This window comes from Rhincodon typus, chromosome 5 (genome assembly GCF_021869965.1).
Source record: "Rhincodon typus isolate 14 chromosome 5, sRhiTyp1.1, whole genome shotgun sequence".
NCBI classification, from domain to species: domain Eukaryota; kingdom Metazoa; phylum Chordata; class Chondrichthyes; order Orectolobiformes; family Rhincodontidae; genus Rhincodon; species Rhincodon typus.
Window position 1 is genome coordinate 5,106,974 of NC_063336.1, and position 23,050 is coordinate 5,130,023.

General features: G+C 42.9%; 1 protein-coding gene across 1 annotated transcript in view; it reads left to right on the plus strand.

Moving 5' to 3' along the window:
* Window positions 1-23,050, plus strand: part of LOC109930964 (dynein axonemal heavy chain 8-like) — a 2,199,840-nt gene that overhangs the window by 2,055,075 nt on the left and 121,715 nt on the right. The window contains 4 exon segments of the mRNA XM_048596622.1: window positions 6,924-7,100; window positions 14,575-14,742; window positions 21,349-21,564; window positions 22,799-22,936. Of these exon segments, the coding sequence (XP_048452579.1) occupies window positions 6,924-7,100; window positions 14,575-14,742; window positions 21,349-21,564; window positions 22,799-22,936 (699 nt within the window).

Genomic DNA, 23,050 nt, shown 5'->3' on the forward strand with positions numbered 1-23,050 from the left:
TCCATATCGGGCAACCACCTCGAAACCGATATTCATTTCAAGCCCACCGACTCCCACAGCTACCTAGAATACTCCTCCTCCCACCCACCTTCCTGCAAAAATGCTATCCCCTATTCCCAATTCCTTCGCCTCCGCCGCATCTGCTCCCAGGATGAGGCATTCCACTCCCGTACATCTCAGTTGTCCTCGTTTTTCAAGGACCGTAACTTCCCCTCCTCGGTGGTCGAGAACGCCCTCAACCGTGTCTCCCACATCTCCCGCACCTCATCCCTCACACCCCGTCCACGCAATAAAAACCAAAAAAGAATCCCCCTCGTCCTCACGTACCACCCCACCAACCTCCGGATCCAACGCATCATCCTCCGACACTTCCGCCATCTGCAATCCGACCCCACCACCAAAGACATCTTTCCCTCCCCACCTTTATCTGCTTTCCGGAGGGACAACTCTCTCCGTGACTCCCTTGTCCGCTCCACACTCCCCTCCAGCTCCACCACACCCGGCACTTTTCCCTGCAACCGCAGGAAGTGCTACACCTGCCCCCATACCTCCTCCCTCACCCCCATCCCAGGCCCCAAGAAGACTTTCCACATCAAGCAGATGTTCACCTGCACATCTGCCAATGTGGTATACTGCATCCTCTGTACCCGGTGTGGCTTCCTCTACATCGGGGAAACCAAGCGGAGACTCGGGGACCGCTTTGCAGAACACTTACGCTCGGTTCGCAACAAACAACTGCACCTCCCAGTCGCGAACCATTTCAACTCCCCCTCCCATTCCTCAGACGACATGTCCATCCTGGGCCTCCTGCAGTGCCACAACGATGCCACCCGAAGGTTGCAGGAACAGCAACTCATATTCCGCTTGGGAACCCTGCAGCCCAATGGTATCAATGTGGATTTCACAAGTTTCAAAATCTCCCCTCCCCCTACCGCATCCCAAAACCAGTCCAGCTCGTCCCTGCCTCCCTAACCTGTTCTTCCTCCCACCTATCCCCTCCTCCCACCTCAAGCCGCACCTCCATCTCCTACCGACCAACCTCATCCCGCCCCCTTGACCTGTCCGTCCTCCCTGGACTGACCTATCCCCTTCCTAACTCCCTACCTACACTCACCTTTCCTGGCCCCATCCCCGCCTCTTCGACCTGTTTGTTTCCTCTCCACCTATCCTCTCCTCTATCCCTCTTCTATCCGCCTCCCACTCTCTCCCTATTTATTTCAAAACCCCCTTCCCCTCCCCCTTTTCTGATGAAGGGTCTAGGCCCGAAACGTCAGCCTCTCTGCTCCTATGATGCTGCTTGGCCTGCTGTGTTCATCCAGCCCTGCACCTTGTTGTCTCGGATTCTCCAGCATCTGCAGTTCCTACTATCTCTGATTCGATTTTAACACCACTGATGAGGATGAGTTAAACAAACCGAAGATGCTCTTAAATCTTCTATCAGTTAGAAGGTTTTAATTGATTAATATGTATATGTAAATTACCAAATTCCTTTGAAATAATTGTCCTGAGAGAACTAAAGGTTTTATCAGTGTAAAGAAGAGGTGAGATTTTAGGTCAGACAATGCATGTTGTTCAGAATCTGTGTTTTGGTTTGGAGTCAGATTGGTTTTATTTCTAAAGTAGGAATTTATAAAATGCCACATTGACTGACTGTCTATAAATTGAACAAAATAGAACGTATGTGCAAATACAAATTCACCCCATACATTTACGTGTATATGTGTGTGTGTGTGTGTGTGTGTGTATGTGTTTGCATGTGTGTGTGTTTGCTTGAGAGACAGTGTGTGTATGAGACAGGATCTATGTGAGTGTGTGTGTGCGTGTGCCTGTGTGTGTGCGCATGCGCGTGTGTGTATGCGAGTGAGTGTATATATGCGAGTGAGTGTGTGTGTGGGTATGCACGTGTATGTGTGAGAGAGTATATAGTCTGGTGAGGTCACCTGTTGTGCGACGTGAACCCAAGATCCTAGTTGAGGCCATCCTCAGGGGAACCGAACTTGGCTTTTGGCCTCTGCTTGGTGACTCTGCGTTGTTGTGTATCCTGAAGTCTGCCTTGCAGGATGTTTACCCAAAGATCTGAGACCGAATGTTCTTGACTACTGAAGTGTTCCCCCAACTGGGAGGGAACATCCCCGTCTGGCGATTGTTGCACGGTGTCCATTCATCCGATGTTGTAGCGTTTGCAACATTTTGTCAATATACCATGCCCTGGGGTATCTTTGCCCACAGCCTATGAGATAGGCAACGTTCGCTGAGTCACATGAGTATCTGCCGTGCACGTGGTGGGTGGTGCTCCCACATGTGATGGTAGTGTCAAAAGAACAAAGAACAAAGAAAATTACAGTACAGGAACAGGCCCTTCGGCCCTCCAAGCTGGCACTGATCCAGATCCTCTATCTAAACCTGTTGCCTATTTTCCAAGGATCTGTATCCCTCTGCGCCCTGCCCATTCATGTATCTGTCTAGATACATCTTAAATGACGCTATCATGCCCGCCTCTACCACCTCCGCTGGCAACGCGTTCCAGGCACCCACCACCCTCTGCGTAAAGAACTTTCCACGCATATCTCCCTTAAACTTTTCCCTTCTCACCTTGAATTCGTGACCCCTAGTAATTCAGTCCCCCACTCTGGGACAAAGCTTCCTGCTATCCACCCTGTCCATACCTCTCATGATTTTGTAGACCTCAATCAGGTTCCCCCTCAACCTCCGTCTTTCTAATGTAAATAATCCTAATCTACTCAACCTCTCTTCATAGCTAGCGCCCTCCATACCAGGCAACATCCTGGTGAACCTCCTCTGCACCCTCTGCAAAGCATCCACATCCTTTTGGTAATGTGTCGACCAGAACTGTACGCAGTATTCCAAATGTGGTCGAACCAAAGTCCTATACAACTGTAACATGACCTGCCAACTCTTGTACTCAATACCCCGTCCGATGAATGAAAGCATGCCATATGCCTTCTTAACCACTCTGTCCACCTGCGTTGCCACCTTCAGGGTACAATGGACCTGAACACACAGATCTCCCCGTGCATCAATTTTCCCCAGGGCTTTTCGATTTACCACATAGTTCGCTCTTGAATTGGATCTTCCAAAATGCATCACCTCACATTTGCCTGGATTGAACTCCATCTGCCATTTCTCCGCCCAACTCTCCATTCTATCTATATTCTGCTGCATTCTCCTACAGTCCCCTTCACTATCTGCTACTCCACCAATCTTAGTGTCATCTGCAAACTTGCTAATCAGACCATCTATACTTTCTTCCAGATCATTTATGTATATCACAAACAACAGTGGTCCTGTGGAACACCACTGGTCACAGTTCTCCATTTTGAGAAACTCCCTTCCACTACAACTCTCTGTCTCCTGTTGCCCAGCCATCTAGCTAGTACACCCTGGACCCCATGCGACTTCACTTTCTCCATCAGCCTACCATGGGGAACCTTATCAAATGCCTTACTGAAGTCCATGTATATGACATCTACAGCCCTTACCTCATCTATCAACTTTGTCACTTCCTCAAAGAGTTCTATCAAGTTGGTAAGACATGACCTTCCCTGCACAAAACCATGCTGCCTATCACTAATAAACCCATTTTCTTCCAAATGTAAATAGATCCTATCCCTCAGTATCTTCTCCAGCAGCTTCCCTACCACTGACGTCAGGTTCGCCGGTCTATAATTACCTGGATTATCCTTGCTACCCTTCTTAAACAAGGGGACAACATTAGGAATTCTCCAGTCATCCGGGACCTCACCCATGCTCAAGGATGCTGCAAAGATATCTGTTAAGGCCCCAGCTATTTCCTCTCTCACTTCCCGCAGTAACCTGGGATAGATCCGATCCAGACCTGGGGACTTGTCCACCCTAATGCCTTTCAGAATACCCAACACTTCCCCCCTCCTTATGCTGACTTGACCTAGAGTAATCAAACATCGATCCCTAACCTCAACGTCCATCATGCCCCTCTCCTCAGTGAATACTGACGCAAAGTACTCATTAAGAATCTCAGTCATTTTCTCTGACTCCTCACATAACTTCCCTCCTTTGTCCTTGAGTGGGCCAACCCTTTCTCTAGTAACCCCCTTGCCCCTTATGTATGAATAAAAGGCTTTGGGATTTTCCTCAACCCTGTTTGCTAAAGATATTTCATGACCCCTTTTAGCCGTCTTAAGTCCTCGTTTCAGATTTGTCCTACTTTCCTGATATTTTTCCAAAGCTTCGTCTGTTTTCAGTTGCCTAGACCTTATGTATGCTTCCTTTTTCCTCTTTGCTAGTCTCACAATTTCACCTGTCATCCATGGTTCCCTAATCTTGCCCTTTCTATCCCTCATTTTCACAGGGACATGTCTGTCCTGCACTCTAATCAACCTCTCTTTAAAAGCCTCCCACATATCAAATGTGGATTTACCCTCAAACAGCTGCTCCCAATCCACAGTCCCCAGCTCCTGTCGAATTTTGCTATAGTTGGCCTTCCCCCAATTCAGCACTCTTCCTTTAGGACCACTCTCGTCTTTGTCCATCAGTATTCTAAAAATTACGGAAGTGTGATCACTATTCCCAAAGTAATCCCCTACTGAAACTTCAACCACCTGGCCGGGCTCATTCCCCAGCACCAGGTCCAGCATGGCCCCTTCCCGAGTTGGACTATTTACATACTGCTCGAGAAAACCTTCCTGGATGCTCCTTACAAATTCTGCTCCATCTAAACTCCTAACACGAAGTGAATCCCAGTCAATGTTGGGAAAATTAAAATCTCCCATCACCACCACCCTGTTGCTCCTACATCTTTCCATAATCTGTCTACATATTTTGTGCCTCTATCTCACGCTCGCTGTTGGGAGGCCTGTAGTACAGCCCCAACATTGTTACCGCACCCTTCCTATTTCTGAGCTCTGCCCATATTGCCTCACTGCTCGAGTCCTCCATAGTGCCCTCCTTCAGCAGTGTCTAAGTTGAAGATTTGACATGTCTTGCAGAGGTTGCCATGACAGGGTTGTACAGTGTTGTGGTCGATGCTGTCCTGAAGGCTGGGTAGTTTGCTCCAAACAATAGTCTGTTTAAGGTTTGGCAGATGTTTGAAGGCGAGAAGTCGAGGCGTAGGGAAGATCTTTGCAAGGTGCTCATCATCATCAATAATGTGTTGAAGGCTGCGAAGAACGTGGTGTAGTTTCTCTGCTCCCAGGAAGTACAGGACGATAGAGGGTACCCTATCATACGTATCCCGTGTCTGTCTTCTGAGGAGGTCATTACAGTTTTCCACTGTGGCACGTCGGAACAGGTGATCAATGAGTTGAGCATTGTATCCTGTTGCTATGAGGGCATCCTTCAACACCTTCAGGTCTCTGTCACGTTTCTCCTCATCCAAACAGATCCTGTTATGTGTAGGGCTTGTCCGTAGGGGGTGGCTTTTTTAATATGTTTGATGTGGAAGCTTTAGAAGTGCAGCATCATGAGGTTATCCATAGGCTTGCAGTAGAGTGAGGTACTGAGGTGTCCGTCCCTGATGGAGATGCGTATGTCCAAAAATAAGACTGATTCTGAAGAGTAGTCCATGGAAAATCTGATGATGGGATGAAACTTGTTGATATGACTCTGTAGCTGTTTCAGTAATTCCCCTCATGAGTCCAAAGGAGGAAAATGTCGTCAATGTATCTCCTGTATAGCATTGGTCGGAGGTTCTGTGCAGCAAAGAAGTCTTATGCAAACCTGTGCATGAAAATGTTGCATATTGTGGTGCAAATCTGGTTCCTATGGCTGTTCTGTGCGTCTGGATGAAGAACTGGTTGTCAAAGGTGAAGATGGCGTGGTCAGGGATGAAACGGATGAGTTGTAGGATTGCATCTGGAAATTGGCAGTTGGTGGATTTGAGTACTGAGGCTGTTGCAGCGACGCCGTTGTCACAGGGGATGCTGGTGTACAGTGCCAAAACCCCCATTTGTGACGAGAAATGTTCCTGGTTCGACTGGTCCGTGGATGCTGAGTCTCTGTAAGAAGTCTGTAGTATCACGACAGAAGCTGGGGGTTGCCTGTACAATGGGTTTCAAGATGCCCTCAACATAGCCGGAGAGGTTCTCACACAGGCATTTTATAAATTCCTACTTTAGAAATAAAACCAATCTGACTCAAAACCAAAACACAAACAGATTCTAAACACAGCCTTGCACTTAATGTGCATTATCTGACCTAAGATGTCACCTCTTCTTTACACTGATAAAACCTTTAGTTTTCTCAGGCCAATGACTTGAAAGTAATTTGGGTATTTACATATACATATTAAATCAATTAAAACCTTCTATCTGATTAAACATTTAACAGCACCTTAGGTTTGTTTAATACTTCCTCATCAATTGTGTGTCCTTTGATCTTTTACTTATAAATTCTGTGTCTGATTCCTCCTCTCTCATTAACACCTAAAGAAAGAGCAAGGCTACAAAAGCTGTTGGTCTATAACCTGGAGTCGTGTGATTTCTGGCCTTGTCTACTCCAGTCCAACACCAGCACCTCCACATTATGTTCAACAAATCCAAATATTGTACATCTACAGGCTGCCCAGTACCATTACCTGTAGTATTACTGATACTGCTGACGTGCTGCTTCTGTGAATGGCTCGCAGCTCTCCTGGAAATAGGTAAAACCTTTTAATCTCCAAGTTCAAGTCATTTGATACAAATTGCTGTTTTACAAAAGTGCCCACTCCTATCTATGCAGCTAATGAAGATCAAAATCAGTAAAATCAAAATTATTAAAATGTAACATATCATAATAGCTGTTGTCCATTAGCTGCAGTTATTCACCTGGAGTCTACTGGTAAAACAATAATGAGTTTCATTTCAAAATGTCATAAACTGCATCATCACAACCAAAAACAATATTAAAGATATTTTTCCTGTCTTTTTTTCTCTGATATTCTGCAGGTTCTGGGAGAGGTCACAGTGAGTGCTCAAGCAGCAGAACTGGTCAAGAATGAAGTCATGCTAGTGAAAGATAAAGCCCAGAAAATTGTGGATGAAATCGAACTGGACAAAAATATAGCAAAGGGCAAACTAATAGCTGCAAAGCCAGCTCTAGAAGCTGCAGAGGCTGCTCTGAATGTGAGTATCTTGACTAATACAGAGGGAATTTCTTAAATACATTACTTTTATTTATTTTTCCGTTAAGATGGTAGCACAGTAAGATGCTTCAGCTGGGGCTGCTCTGCTCACCAGCTCCTTTTCCTTTCTTTATTCCTCTTGCTGCAGTTCTTCTTTCCCACCCCTTCCAACTTTTAACTTCTTAACGTACCCTACCTAGAGGAAATGGAGAACAGAGTCCAAGACCAGCCCAGTGCAGGAGACAAGTTGTGGCTGGAGCAGGAGCAGAGCGAGTGCGGGCCAAGTCCTGGAAGCAAGTCGCAGTTGGAGCCCAGAGCGGGAGCAGAGCGAGCGTGGGCTGAGTCCTGGAAGCAAGTCGCAGTTGGAGCCCGGAGTGAGAGCAGAGCGAGCGCAGGCCGAGTCCCAGAAGCAAGTCGCAGCCGGAGCCCAGAGTGGGAGCCGAGCGAGTGCGGGCCAAGTCCCAGAAGTGAGTTGCAGCCAGAGCCCAGAGCGGGAGCAGAGCGAGCGCAGGCCGTGTCCCGGAAGCGAATTACAGCCAGAGCCTGGAGCTGCAGCAGAGCGAGCCCAGGCCGTCTGGGGAGACAGGTCCTGGACAGAGGTCAGCGCGTGGAGGCAGCGTGGACTCGTGTTCTGAAGTCTGGCTTGAATGAAAAAGGACTATAAATTGAGTACTTTAAAGATACTTTATTCTCATTCTGGACTTTTTAAACTCTGTATTCCCATGCTAGCCTTTTCTTCACTACTTCAATTCTGTAAGAACACAAAGTATCTGTACCTAAGATGGCACCAAGAGGCTACATTACAAACTTTTCACTGTGCTCATTTGAGTGCACATGACAATAAAGGCTATTCTACTTATTCCATTCTATTCTATTCTATTCTAATTTTGTAAATACACTACATTGAATTCCCATGGTGCTAAAATAAGACATCTGAGGGCAATAGAAGTAATTTAAACCAAAGTTGTAGCATTGTGTATGTTGTTAAGCAAGAAATGAGGTAATGAAGGAGCAATTTGGAAGCTTAAACAGACCAAATCTAACAGAAGTAGACAAATTGAGCTTGTAATAGGAGCAGGAGATCCATAATTGAAGCTAAGTATTTATTAAGGTAAAAGAAAACGGATCCATTTGATGAAGTCATTAAAGCAAACAAGAAATTCTTCTAAAATGTAAGGCAACAGTCATTATTATAAATACCATGGTCAACATGAATCCATTCAGGGAATGCTGTTCAGCAAAAGGGATTTATCTTTAAGGTAAAAGTTGAGATTGCTGGAAAAATACAGCAGGTCTGGCAGCATCTATTAAGAGAAGACAGTTAACGTTTCAAGTCCAGTGTACCGCCAGAAACAAAAACAGAAATTGCTGATGAAACTCAGCAGATCTGGCAAGATTTGTGAAGGGAAAATAGAGTTAATGTTTCGAGTACAGTGACCCTTCTTTGGCAATTTCTGTTTGTTTATTTCAGATCTCAAGTATCCACAGTTCTTTGTTTTATATTATTCATCTTCAAGATTGCAAGCAGCGGGATTTATTCATTGAAATCTGGGAAAAGGTCAAAAATTGTTTATAAGGCCATGAAGAATGGGAAATTATCAATTTTTGTTTGCAAAAATGTGGGAAACCTTCATTTTGATCCCAGATACTTCAGTTTTGGCCACGAAAGCTTGAGAAAACATTCCAGTAAGCAGGACAGGGAAATAGCATTCTGACTGCACAGTTAAAACGCTGTAAGACAAGGGAGAGAAAGCAACATTTCTATACAGCAGATTTTACATTAAGCAGGCAAAGAGAATAAAACTGTACGGTTAAATGTCTTTAAGGGAATGAGAGTAAAACACATCGAGACAGTGCATTCCTTTTTGCTCCTCCAACTTGAATTTCTTCCTGTATCATTGTGTCATGGTCAGTTAGCTCACCCTCACTCACATCCAAACAAGCTGAAAAAAAACCTTACGTCTTTTGGAAAATTGCAAAGACTTCTTCACTCCTGCCTTCTGTGTTCCTTTACTTGTCTCATTCTCACTTGTGCTCTACTGTTCTTTACAGTATATAACAGTGCATCCACATGGTCAGGGAGGTATATCACCTAGAATGATGACAATGCTACAAGTAATTTTGCAACACAAGGGATATCAGGTATTAGAGAATGTATGTGTTTTATGCACTTTTATGCATGGATGCATGGATACTTAAGCTTCATTCAAATGGCAGAAGAAGTTCAACAAGTTCTATTGACAGTTTTTATTCTTAGTTCTTAGGGCTAAAGGAATCAAAAGGTACGAGGAGAAAGCAAGAACATGCTGCTGAGTTGGATGATCCACAATAATCATATTGAGTAGCGCAGCAGGCTCAAAGGACTGAACAACTGTTTCCTGGCCCTATTTTTTATGTTCCTATGACAGTAAGCAGGTCAAAAGAGAGATGGTCATGCTAAGCCCATTCAGAGATAAACCAGTCAGGCAGTAACTGGTCAAGAAGCAGCCAGTTATGGAAACACAGCTCAAGGAATTGTTAATTATTAAACAGTTATTGAACAATGAACAACTAATAGAACATTTCATTGGCTTCCTGGACTCATGGCAGAACCCACAAAGAAGGAAAAATCTGTTGACGTTAGCTGTGATGACAGAAACCAGTCGGCAGTGTGGTGGCCTGAGGTTCTGCATAGATATTGAAGGTCTCATAAAGCATGGTGAAATCTGCAACTATGCAGAATTGGCAGAAATGTTTTCCATCACTGAAGGAAATTCAGATGAAAACAAAAAATCGGTAAAGCTTGCAACAAAACACAAGTAATGAGAAAGATAATGAGCAGTATAACTCACTTGAACTCCGTGGTGAAGTTGTTCAGACAGGAACACAGCCTGGTAAACAAATCATTACAGCAGACTTGAATTTGACATCAGACAATGACACAACACAAGTTCAAGAAGTGCATTTCAATTGTTCATTTTCCAAGGAAGAATAGTCCGTACCAGTGATAGAGATCATGTAGTGATTTTTAAGTATATGATTGAGGATGTGATCATATTGGATTCACCAGTATAGTTACTGATGGGAGCAAATGGAAGTGTCCAACCTAATAAACAGGTTGAAGTACAGGATTTACATAGTTTAGCATGGGTTGGCTGGAAGATTGAGAATTTGATCTGCTTGCCCAGATTGAAGCGAGACTGCATATGGTTCCACAGAAGCCACTACTAAGGTGGGATGACCATTGTCCACAGATGGAGGACATAGTCAAGCAAAGACCAAGCTGGCACAGATATCCAAGATACTTTCAAGAGGAAATTGCCTGGCTGAGAAATCCATAATACTGCAAGAAACAAAATACCAGGTTCACCAGGCACTGTCTTCACTGAAGGAAATGAGCAAGATTGATGATGTTGTGGGGTAATTACTGTTTCAGCAGGCAATACTTCCTCTGTGAAGAAAATTCAAGACATTAAAGGTCCTCCAGAAGAGATAATGGACCAATTGCCGGGCTTATTAGGACAACTTCCTCTGTGAAAAACATTTAAGAGATAAATGGTCCTCTATAGGACAGACCCTTTACAAACCTCCTGTGGTCAAGAATAGAATCAATGTCAAAATCTTTCAAGCCAAGACCAATAAATCTTCCAAGTCTAAGAAAATGTATTCTGGGAGAACAGTGAAATCCTCAATCTTTCTGAATTTGTGAAGTCAGATTTAAGGAGAAATTAGGTAGGGATAATTACATACATGAATGAAAAAAATATTAATTTTGGAAATAAAGCTTGGGGGAAGGTGTATATAATTATAGCTCTGAAAGGATTAATGAAGACCACATGATATGCAATCAGTTTGATGGTGGTATTAGAACTTGCATGAGGAAAGGCAGAACATCTTGGGCTCTCAAAAGTGACAGGCTTGCTTTCCTAGGTCTTCCAAACACCTTAGCAACAATGGTAACTTGTGCCTTATTTATTTATTCATTCAGAGGATGAGGGCATCACTGGCTAGGTAACCATTAATTGCTCATCCCTAATTGCCCAGAGGGCAGTTAAGAGTCAACCACATTATTGTGGGTCTGGAGTCACATATAGGCCAGACCAGCTAAGATTTCCTTCCCTAAAAGGCATTAGTGAACCAAATGGGTTTTTTCTGACAATTGGAAATGGATTCATGGTCATCATTAGACACTAATTCCAGATTTTTATTCAAATTCCACCATCGACCATGATGGGATTCGGATCTGTGTCCTCAGAACATTACCTGGGTCTCTGGATTAACGCTCCAGTGATAATACCACTAGGCCATTTCCTCCCCCTGGCTGCCATCATGCAAAAAACGACATTTTTAAAGACAAAAGCCTCTTATCATTAGGCTACCTTGTGGTTTTCCTCTACCACTTTAAACCAAGTAGGGTGTATAACCCAGTCATAGAAGAGAAAACGGCAGCAATTTTCACAGCCATGTGAGAGTAGGCGATGGTTGATATACCATTATGGCAATGATCACCATTGATGCAGATCAGAGATCCTGATGCAGAGTTCCATGGCCTCATCTGGGCAAAAATAGGAACCAGGTCAGGGAAATAATGAAGGAGAAGTGATCAACAAAAGGAAAACAGTATAACATGAAGTGGGAGACAGATTTTTATTCTGTTTGACTAGGATTTTGATAAGTTACCATTTCTGAGTATCACCCATTGTTTTAGAGTCATTGTTCTTAATCTTATCGCAGAGGTCCATGATACTAATGTTTGGCAAAAAAAGTACCCAAACCTGCATTTGCTAGTCGAGGTACAGGGAGCAATTCTACTTCAGTGGCCTTCTAATTGATTCTCTGTTATTATTACATTATTTACGTCATGAATGTGCCATTATGACATTACAGATATTTAAGAAAAAAAACCATGTTCAAAAACCCTTTCAAGATCAAAGGCAAACTCTCTGTTCCCGGAGGGGATTGAACTCTAAATAAATTTATCTTCATCTGAATCATGAAGGAAGACGTAGAGAATTCTAAGTAACAAATGAACAACACAATGAATCCTTGTAAAAGAATAAGATTTCAAAACTTCTGAGAGAATAGGAAACTGGAAGGACACCATAAAGGAATTCCAAAGTAAACAATGGCTCATTTGAAATGAACACTATGTCCATTTTGCTTTGGTTATGATAAGAGATCCTAAGAACCATCATTTTCAGCAGAGCTCCAACAAAACTCTGAAAGCTACCACCAGAAAAAACATTCTCGACAGGGAGAGTCAGGAAGACAAACTATCTAATTGTTATTGAAGCCATCTAGCATGGGCCACTCATTTGAATATTGTAAAAATGAAATAAAGGAGCCTTTTATCCTGTTCAGTTCACCCATTGGACGCTTTTTTCTATTCATACTTTCTACATAGACAGTTAAGAACGTACAAAATTGAAAAAGGAGGAGGCCAAATAATCCCTCGTGCCTGTTCCATTATTCAATATGATTATGGTTGATTTGATTATTTCACTACACAAGGTATCATAGTCCTAAATTCTGACTTCAATTTTACAACTGCTTCACATAAGAGAAATCTTCAAAAAGACAGACCTGCAGTGATAACAGAGATTTATAATGCCTTCAATGCTCGAAGTATATTTTATCCATACTTTTAATCTTTTTATTTGTATTTTAGTTAATAACAAGTTAAATTATTTTTAATTTATTAAGTTTTCATAGAAGTTGAGTAATAAACTGACATTTATCTTTTTTAAAGCATAAGCTTTACTGTTTTATTTTAAATTGAAACACTCACAAGCTAAAATCTAAGGTGGGTGGGGGTTGAGCTGACCAAGTTATGCCAACAATCCATTTTAAAATATAACAAATCTGGACAATATCCAAGCTTGGGCAGACAAGCAGCAACTAACATTCATGCCAGACAAATGCCAGGAAATGACCATCTTCAATAAAAGGACGCATCAAACCACCACCTCTTGACGTTCAATGGCATTACTATTAATGATTCCCCCGTTATCATTCTTGGGGTTACCATTGACCAGAAACTCAACTGGATTTGTCACATAAACATGGTGATTACAAGAGCAGGTCAGAGACTACGAATAGTGCAGCGATTAACTCACCATCTGACTCCCCAAAGCCTGTACATCTACAAAGTCAAGGAGTGTGATGGAATACTCCCCACTTGCCTGGATTAGTGTAGCTCCAACAACACTTAAAAGCTTGACATGATCCAGCACAAAGCAGCCAACTTGATTAGCAGCACATCCGCAAACATCCACTCCCTCCACCACGAATACTCAGTCGCAATAGCATGGACTTATCTACACAATGCACTGCAGAAATTCACCAAAGATCCACAGCAAGCACCTTTCACACCCACAACCACTACCATCTAGAAGGACAAGGGCAGCAGATACATGGGAACACCACCACCTGCAAGATCCCCTCCAAGTCACTCACCATCCTGACTTAGAAATATATTACCATTCCTTTACTATCATTGGGTCAAAATCCAGGAACTCCCTCCTTAAGGGCATTGTGGGTCAACCCACAGCAGGTGAACTGTAGGGATTCAAGGCAGCTCACCACCACCTTCTCAAGGGCAACCAGGAATGGGCAATAAATAATGGAACAGCCAGTGATACCCAAGTCCCATATGTGAATAAAAAAATACAAATTTGCAGTTGCCAGCACTCTGAACTGGTGTAGCCTTGATACTTGTAAAGAGCAAGGAATTAAATGTTGTGTGTATATATTTCCTTGTTTGCCACATTTTCACTGCTGCATGGCAGTCACATGGTGAGAAACATGGTATCAGTCCACCAGATGTACAGAATAAATGCATTCCATGAAGCTCCAATATTTTGTATCTAAAGTGTAATTATTTCTAACTAATGGAAATCATAAAACATGACGTGGACAGGCTCCTGATGCAACCAGCACACTTACAGGACCAGCAGCTTTGAAGATTCCTCATTGATTCATTGAGGTTTAGGACCCATCGAGTCAACACCAGTCAAAAACAACCACCTAACTATTTTAATCCCATCTTCCAGCACTTGACCTGTAGCCTTGTACACTTGTGATGCAAAGCATACATCTAAATGCTTTTTAAATATTCCAGATTCCCACCACCCACTGCATGAAGAAAAGGTGTTTCCTCACATCTCCTCTAAATGTCCTGCCCTTAACCTTAAATCTATTTCCTCTGGCCATTGATCCCTCCAGCAAGGGCAAACGCTTCTTCCTGTCTCCCCTATCTATGCCCTTCATATCTCAATTATGTCACCTCTCAGTCTCCTCTGCTCCAAGATCTACAATTACACACTCGAGAGAAACCACCAAAGTAATTGAAATGCTGCAGCCCCAAATCAAAACATTCCTTTGAAGAGAAACGTGACTGGCTGCCATTTTCTGCTGGGCATTTGTTGAATCATGTAATGCCTGTAACTGCCTGTACTTATTAAGATCACATTAACAAGTTCTATTTCTCTTCCCAGACAATAAAACCTGCTGACATTTCTACTGTGCGGAAATTAGCCAAACCACCTCACCTGATTATGAGGATTCTTGACTGTGTGCTCATTCTCTTCCAAAAAAAAATGGATGCAGTCACCATGGACCCTGAAAGACCCTGTCTCAAACCATCCTGGGGCGAGTCTTTAAAGGTGATACAATTTATTATAATACTGTGAGGTTTTGCCAACTGAACTTACATTTTGACTGATAACCAATTGAAATAACTGCACAGAGGCCAGTATCCTGTCACCAAGTCACCCTTTATGTACATGTGCACAGTGCACTAGCTGTGGCCAACCAGCTCAGAGCCAGTCCCCTGAATCAAGGATATTCCAAATCTCCTGGTTATATTTATATTCTTTACTTTTTGTAGAGAAATGACAGAGCAATAGCAACATTATGTATATAAGGGGATCTTTAATTATTCAAATTTTGATTAGGATATTGGTAGTATTGGGGGCAACAAGATGCAAGTTGTTTCTAGATTGTGTTCAGTAGAAGTTACTACAAAAGTAAGGACTACAACAGAAAGGATGTACTTTTGTACCTGGTTCTTGTAATGAGATAAGTCAAGTGCTCAAGTATCAGTGGAATAACATTTAGTGGATGATGATCATTATACTGTAAGACTCAGGATGACAGTGGAGAATGACAAAGGTCAATCCACATGAAATAACTGCAGAGGTCAATATCCCATCACCAAGTCACCCTTCATTTACTTGTGCACAGTACACTGACTATGACCAGTCTGCCCAGAGCTAGTCCACTGAACTGAGGAGATGCCAAATCTCCTGGTTATATTGGTCAGCCAGGGCTATCCTGATTGGCCCAAATTAACAACTAATCAAGGGTCTCGTGATCAACAAAATCCAGCTGGTTCCAATTACTACATGCCTCCCATGCCCCTCCCCACCCCACCCAAGTCTGGGGATGTAGGCCTGATCTTTCTCATGTAGCTTTCCTTGCAACCCCAGTTCCATTTTCAACCTAGTTCCAGTTCCTCTGACTCAGACCCTGATAGGGGCAACATGTACCTGACTGTAGCCCGTCTATTGCACCTGGAGCATCTCGGGAGAGTTTCTTTCTACTCTTCTTCAGGAGGTAATGGTACTGACGCTGCATCCATCTCAGACATTGACGTTTCCTCAACACTACATGGACCTTCTGGCTGTTCTGAGGGGCCAGGTATGTTTCACTCCTGTCCTGGCTACAAGGTAACAGCTTTCAGGTGATCCATGTGTTTGTTTAGGACTGTATCACATACCCAAACTTTGTAAGTCACAGCACCTGACCTCCATCAATCTCGCCTCATACCCAAACAGGGCCATTTCCATGCTTCCGGCACCAAACTTCATCCATAAAACCATACTTCACAGGAGCAGAAATTGGGACATTTGGCCCATCGAGTCAGCTCTACCATTCAATCACAGCTGATAAGTTTCTCAACCCCATTCTCCTGCTTTCTCCCTGTAGCCTTTGATCCCCTTAACAACCAAGAACCTATCTATCTCCATTTTAAATATAGAACATAGAACAGTACAGCACAGTACAGGATGTTGTGCCGAACTTTTACCCTAAACCTAAGGTCTATCTAACCTCCACGGCTGCCTTATACTATCATCCATATGCCTATCTAATAGCCGCTTAAATGCCCCTAATGAGGCCAACTCCACTACCCTCTCCGGCAATGCATTCCACGCCCCTACCACTCTCTGAGTAAAGAACCTACCTCTGATGTCTCCCCGATATCTACCTCCTTGCACTTTAAAACTATGTCCCCTCGTAAAAGTTACCTCCACCCTAGGAAAAAGTCTCTGGCTGTCTACTCTATCCATATCTCTGATCATTTTGTACACCTCTATCAAGTCACCTCTCATCCTTCGTCGTTCTAAAGAGAAAAGCCGTAGCTCTCTCAAACTTTCCTCGTAAGACCTTCCCTCCATTCCAGGCAACATCGTGGTAAATCTCCTCTGCACCTTTTCCAACGCTTCCACATCTTTCCTGTAATGAGGTGACCAGAACTGGACACAATACTCCAGATGTGGCTGAACCAGGCTTTTGTATAGCTGGAGCATAACTTCACAGCTGTTGAACTCAATCCCTCTATTAATGAAAGCTAACACACCATACGCCTTCTTAACAACTCTATCCACCTGGGTGGCAGCTCTCAGGGAACTGTGAACATGAACCCCAAGATCCCTCTGCTCCTCCACACTGCCAAGAATCTTTCCGTTAACCCTGTATTCTGCTTTCAAGTTTGTCCTTCCAAAATGAATCACCTCACATTTTTCAGGGTTAAACTCCATCTGCCACTTCTCAGCCCAGCTCTGCATTCTATCAATGTCCCTTTGTAACCTAGAACAGCCATCCGCACTGTCCACAACGTGACCACCTTTTTATCGTCCGTGAACTTGCTAATCCACTCTTCCACTCCTTCATCCAAATCATTTACAAAAATCACAAATAGAAGAGGACCCAGAACAGATCCTTGTGGTACACCACTCGTAACTGAGCACCATGTTGAATATTTTCCGTCCGCTACCACCCTTTGTCTTCTAAGGGTCAGCCAATTCTAAATCCAATCTGCCACATTTCCCCCTATCCCATGCTTCCTTACCTTCTGCATGAGCCTACCATGGGGAACCTTATCAAACACCTTACTAAATCCATGTATACCACATCCACTGTTCTACCTTCATCCACGTGTTTGGTCACCTCTTCAAAGAATTCAATAAGGTTTGTGAGGCATGATCTACCCCTCACAAATCCACGATTATCACGAATCAAACTGTGCCTTTCCAAGTGATCATAAATCCTGTCTCTCAGAGCTCTTTCCAATAATTTGCCCACCACTGACGTAAGACTAACTGGCCTGTAATTTCCAGGGTTATCCCTGTTCCCTTTTTTGAACAAGGGAATGACATTTGCCTCTTTCCAATCTTCCGGCACTATACCCATGGACAGTGAGGACGAAAAGATAATCGCCAAAGGCCCTGCGATCTCGTCCCTCGCTTCCCATAGAATCTTTGGATAAATCCCATCAGGCCCGGGGGACTTATCTATCTTCAACTTCCTCAGAATTCCTAGCACATCTTCTTTACTAACATCAACCTCCTCTAGCCTACCTGCCTGTTTCACAACAACCTCCTCTCCAACTCGGTCCTTCTCAGTTGTGAATACTGAAGAAAAGTATTCATTAAGGACCTCTCTTATCTCTTTAGGCTCTGTGCACAAATTCCCTTTACAATCCTTGATCGGCCCTACCCTTTCTCTGGTCATTCTCTTGTTCAGCACATAAGTGTAAAAAGCCTTGGCGTTTTCTTTGATCCTATCCGCCAAGGTTTTCTCATGCCCCCTTACAGGTCTCCTAAGCCCTTTCTTCAGCTCCTTCCTGGCTAACTTGTATCCCTTACAGCCTTTTTCGTTCCTCTTTTCCTAAACCTTATATAAGCCTCCTCCTTCCTCTTAACCAGTCGTTCGACCTCTTTCGAGAACCATGGCTCCCTCAGTCGACCGCATCTTCTCTGCCTGCTAGGAACAAACATATCAAGCACATGCAGTATGCATTCCTTAAACAATCTCCACATTTCTGTGGTGCTCTTCCCTGACAGCATCTGTTCCCAATTTATGTTACCCAGTTCTTGCCTAACTGAATTGTAATTACCCTTCCCCCAATTATAAACTTTACCCTGCTGTATGTACCTATCCTTATTCATGACTATCGTGAAAGAAACAGAGTTATGATCGCTACCGCCAAAATGCTCTCCTACCAACAGGTCTAACACTTGGCCCGGTTTGTTGCCAAGCACCAAATCCAAAGTGGCCTCTCCTCGTGTTGGTCAATCTACATGCTGTGTCAGGAATCCTTCCTGAATGCACTGGACAAAATCTGCTCCATCTAAACTATTACAACTAAAATGTTTCCGATCAATATTTGGCAAGTTGAAGTCACCCATGACTACAACCCTGTGACTTCTGCACCTTTCCAGTATCTGCCTCCCAATCTGCTCCTCCACTTCTCCGCAACTATTTAGGGGGTCTGTAAAAAACCCCCAACAAAGTGACTGCTCCTTTCTTGTTCCTGACCTCAACCCAAACTGACTCTGTAGACATATCATTCTCGAACTGCCTTTCAGTAGCTGCTATACTCGCCCTGACTAGCAATGCTACTCCCCCACCTTTTTTTCCATCCTCCCTATTTCTTTTAAAGCATCTCAATCCCAGAACTTCCAACAACCATTCCTCTCCCTGAGGTACCCAAGTTTCTGTAATGGCCACAACATCGTAGTTCCAAGTACTGACCCATGCTCTAAGTTCATTCGCTTTATTTCTGATACTTCTAGCATTGAAGTATACACACCTCAAACCATCTCGGTGTCCACAATTACGCTCCATCGACTGCATTTCTTTATGAACCACCTCACTCTCCGTTGTGTCTGTTAGAAGGCCGAATACCTCATTCCTCTGAATTATAAATCCGGTTCCCCACCTCCTGCCAAACTAGTTTAAACCATCCCGTACAGCTCTAGCAAACCTCCCTCTCAATATACTCAATAACCTGACCTCCACAGCCTTCTGTGGCAATGAATTCCATAGATTCACTACTCTCTGGCTGAAGAAGTTTCTCCTCATCTCCGTTCAAAAGGGTCTTCCCTTTACTCTAAGGGTCCTAGTCTCTCCTGCTAATGGAAACATCTTCCCAATGTCCACTCTATCCAGGTCATTCAGTACTCTGTAATTTTAAATTAGATCCCCCCCACCCATCCTTTAAATTCCAACAAGTGTCGACCCAGAAGTCTCAAATATTCCTTGTATGTTAAGCTTTTCATTCCTGGGATCATTCTCATAAACCTGCTCTGGACCTGCTCCAGGGCCAGTTCATCCTTCCTGAGATATGGGGCCCAAAAATTGTTCACAATATTCTAAACATGGTCTGACCAGAATTAAATTGTCTCTCTCACTTAGGGGAGGCATATGGCCGGCATTGGTGTTCCTGCTGCTATTTCTTCCTCATCCCCACCTCCCGCCAGGTCTGGAAATATTAGGTTTAACATAGTGCAGAGTCTACCCCCATCAACCATGTCGCTGGAGCTATCCCTATTGCTGTGTGAGGGGTGGTGTACGATCGAACAGGAACCGGGACAGTTTGGTATCAAGTGATGCTGTAGGCTGTTTCTTTAAGCCTACCTTCAATGTTTGGACTGCTCTTTCCGCTAGATTATTGGACGATGGATGATATGGAGCTGTCCTTATATGCTGAATGCCATTTGACTTTAGGAAATATTTGAATTCCCTGTTGGTAAATGATGTCCCATTGTCCATGACCAATACTTCCAGGAGACCATGCATTGCAAGCAATTCTTGCAACTTTTCAAATGTCATCCTTGGGTTTGCTGATCAAACTTTGTGTACATACAACCACTTTGAATGGGCATTCACGATGACCAGGAACATTGAGCCCATGAAAGGACTAACGTAGTTGACTGGAATCGAGTCCAGGGTTTACCCGGTCATTCCCACGAACGTAGGGGCACGCTGATGGCAATTTCTGTCTCTGTAGGCACTCTGGACACTGCCCCACCAATCCAGCTATGTCAACATCCAACCCTAGCCACCAGACATATCTTCCTGCTAGCATCTTCTTCTTGGGAACCCCTAGATGACCCTGGTGGAGTTCATCCAGTATCTGGTGGCAACCTTTACTCGGGACAATCATTATTGCTCCCCATAGTAATATTCCATCCTCTATGATGATCTGGTCTCACCAGGTCCAAAAAGGTTTCAATCCTGATTGCGATGGCCCTTCTGTTTACCCCATTACCACTGTTTTAGTTTTGCTACGACAGGATCTTTTTGGAATATTTTCAAGGTGTTCAGCTCCCCATCCTTTTTGAATAGAATTATATGTCAAACATACTGGGGGTGAAATTGCTGTGCACCATCAGCCAGAATGGGCTTATAGCAAATTGAAGATCCATCTTACACAGAACAGATGTCTATTAACTTCAGTGAAATAGAGAATCTGGTTTAGCGTGAAATAATTCTAAGCTCATTTTGCTTTTTTTTTTCTTATTCTTTTCTTTTAATATATATGTATATATCCAGAAGTGATATCACACACAACTGAATGGTTTTTCCCAAGTCCAAATCACCTCTGTCAATTTTTACCTATTAACCATCACCAGCAAAAACTGTAGATGCTGGAAGAAGGGTGTAAACCCGAAATGCCGACTTTCTTGCTCCTCTGATACTGCCTGACCTGCTGAGTTCCTCCAGCTCCACACTGTATTGACTCTAACCATTAAATCCCTTGTGTTTCCAATTGTTCAATTTACATGCAGTGCCCATTAAGGGCAATATGAGCCCATTTTGTTCTACTGGAAAAAACTAATTTCACTTCCAGACACTGCCACACGTTTCAGGTTGATTATTACAGCCATTGAACATTGATAGAGTTGTATCTATGGGCTTTATCTTGAGAATCAATCTTTGTAACCTGAGTGAGTTATAAATTCACTCCACAATTTGCTTTCAGAAACAATAAGAAAAATATTGCAGTTTTTTGTGTTGTTTGTTCTTTATTTCATGCTTTAGTACAATTTTGGGAATTACTGAACAAAAAGGACCAAGGTCTGGCATTTTGATACTCACATGATTCAACAGTAATCAAGTTATCAATGAATTAAAGCGATCAATTTCAATCAATGATTTAATCTGAATTGCAACAAGGAATTTTTGTCACTCCTTTATTCTAGTTGTTGAGTGGCACTGGCTTTCTCCAGGCCCTGCAGCAGTTTCCAAAGGACACCATCAATGATGAAACAGTAGAGCTTCTCCAGCCATATTTCATGATGGAAGATTATACATTTGAACATGCTAAGAAAGTCTGTGGGAATGTTGCTGGCTTGTTATCCTGGACTCAAGCTATGGCTTCTTTCTTTGCAATCAACAAAGAGGTGCTGCCTCTCAAGGTAATACTGAACAAAAAAAATATTAAAATGAACAAAAGCACAGAAAAGATTTCACTGTATGAATGGATTTCTGTACAAATATCTTTCAGAATTATGGACTCTGCTGTTTGAATGTTTTCATATTCATGCAGAAGTCTAAAGGAAAATAGAAATGTTAATGATTTCCAGCTTGTTTCAAAACTTCATTTATGAAGAACACAGGGTGGAGCATTGGTGCCTTCATTTTATGGTCTAGCTTTAGCTGTGCTTATATCTAGTTGGGCATTGGCCAAACATCTTAAATTTTCCTACCATGTTAAAGGGATATCATCTTTCATGAAAAAAATGGCAAAATACTTGTTGGTCATTTTCGTGCTTGAACCTATTCTATTATTTAAATCAGCTCATGGCTGATTGGACCATAAATCTATTTCCCTGCTTAGGTTCCAATATCCTAAGTACTCTTGCCTAACAGAAATAAGAGAATTTTCAAATGACACAATTTCAACCACATTTTGGGAACAGAGTTCCAGATCCTCAGCACCCTTTGTGCTCTGACATCACGCATATATAATTTGACTCTAATTTTGAGATTATACCTCCTCATTCCCCTTTAGGGGAAACAGTTTCTTTCTATTTACTGTATTAAAACCTTTAAACATCTTAAACATTAGGTCAACAGTAATCCTGTATACTCAAGTGAATACACACCTAGATAATGTAACTAATAATCCTGATAATTTAACCTTTTGAACCCAGGTATCATTCTAGTCAATCAGCACTTTCATGACCAATTGTGGTTCCTCAGTTGCATTGCTCAAAACTAAATGCGTAGGTATTCTGGATATATTTGACCTAGAACGTATGGCTTAATGTCTGCTCCTTTTTTCTTCCTGGACCTCGAGATAAAAACGTAACATTCTATTAAAGTTCTGGATATTTTCTGTAGTTGCTGTGCACTAATTTCTTTTTATACAAATGTCTATATATATCTGTCTTATTAGTTCCTAAACTCTCTCTTATTAGAAAATATTCTGACCTAGCTTTTTTCAGCTTAAAGTAGATGTGTTCACACTTTCATATCTTTTAACTTAATTTGCCACAGATCTTCCCATACACCTAACGTATCAATTTTTGTTCAGGTCTAATTGCTGTAACATGCTGATATCAATGAGAAGGAGAATTTTCTTGGTGCTAACATTGAGAAGATGTTCTGTGGAATGATTGGCTCTCTGTTTTTAATACCTGTTTTTAGGCTAATTTGGCAGTACAAGAAAACCGCCTCCAACGGGCCATGAAGGAGTTGGGAAGTGCCCAGGCACAGCTGGATGAGAAGCAAGCTGAGCTCGACAAGGTACAGGCCAAGTTTGATGCTGCCATGAAGGAGAAAATGGTGAGTCACAATCAATAGAACATAGAACATAGAACATAGAACATTACAGCGCAGTACAGGCCCTTCGGCCCTCGATGTTGCGCCAACCTGTGAAACCAATCTGAAGCCCATCTA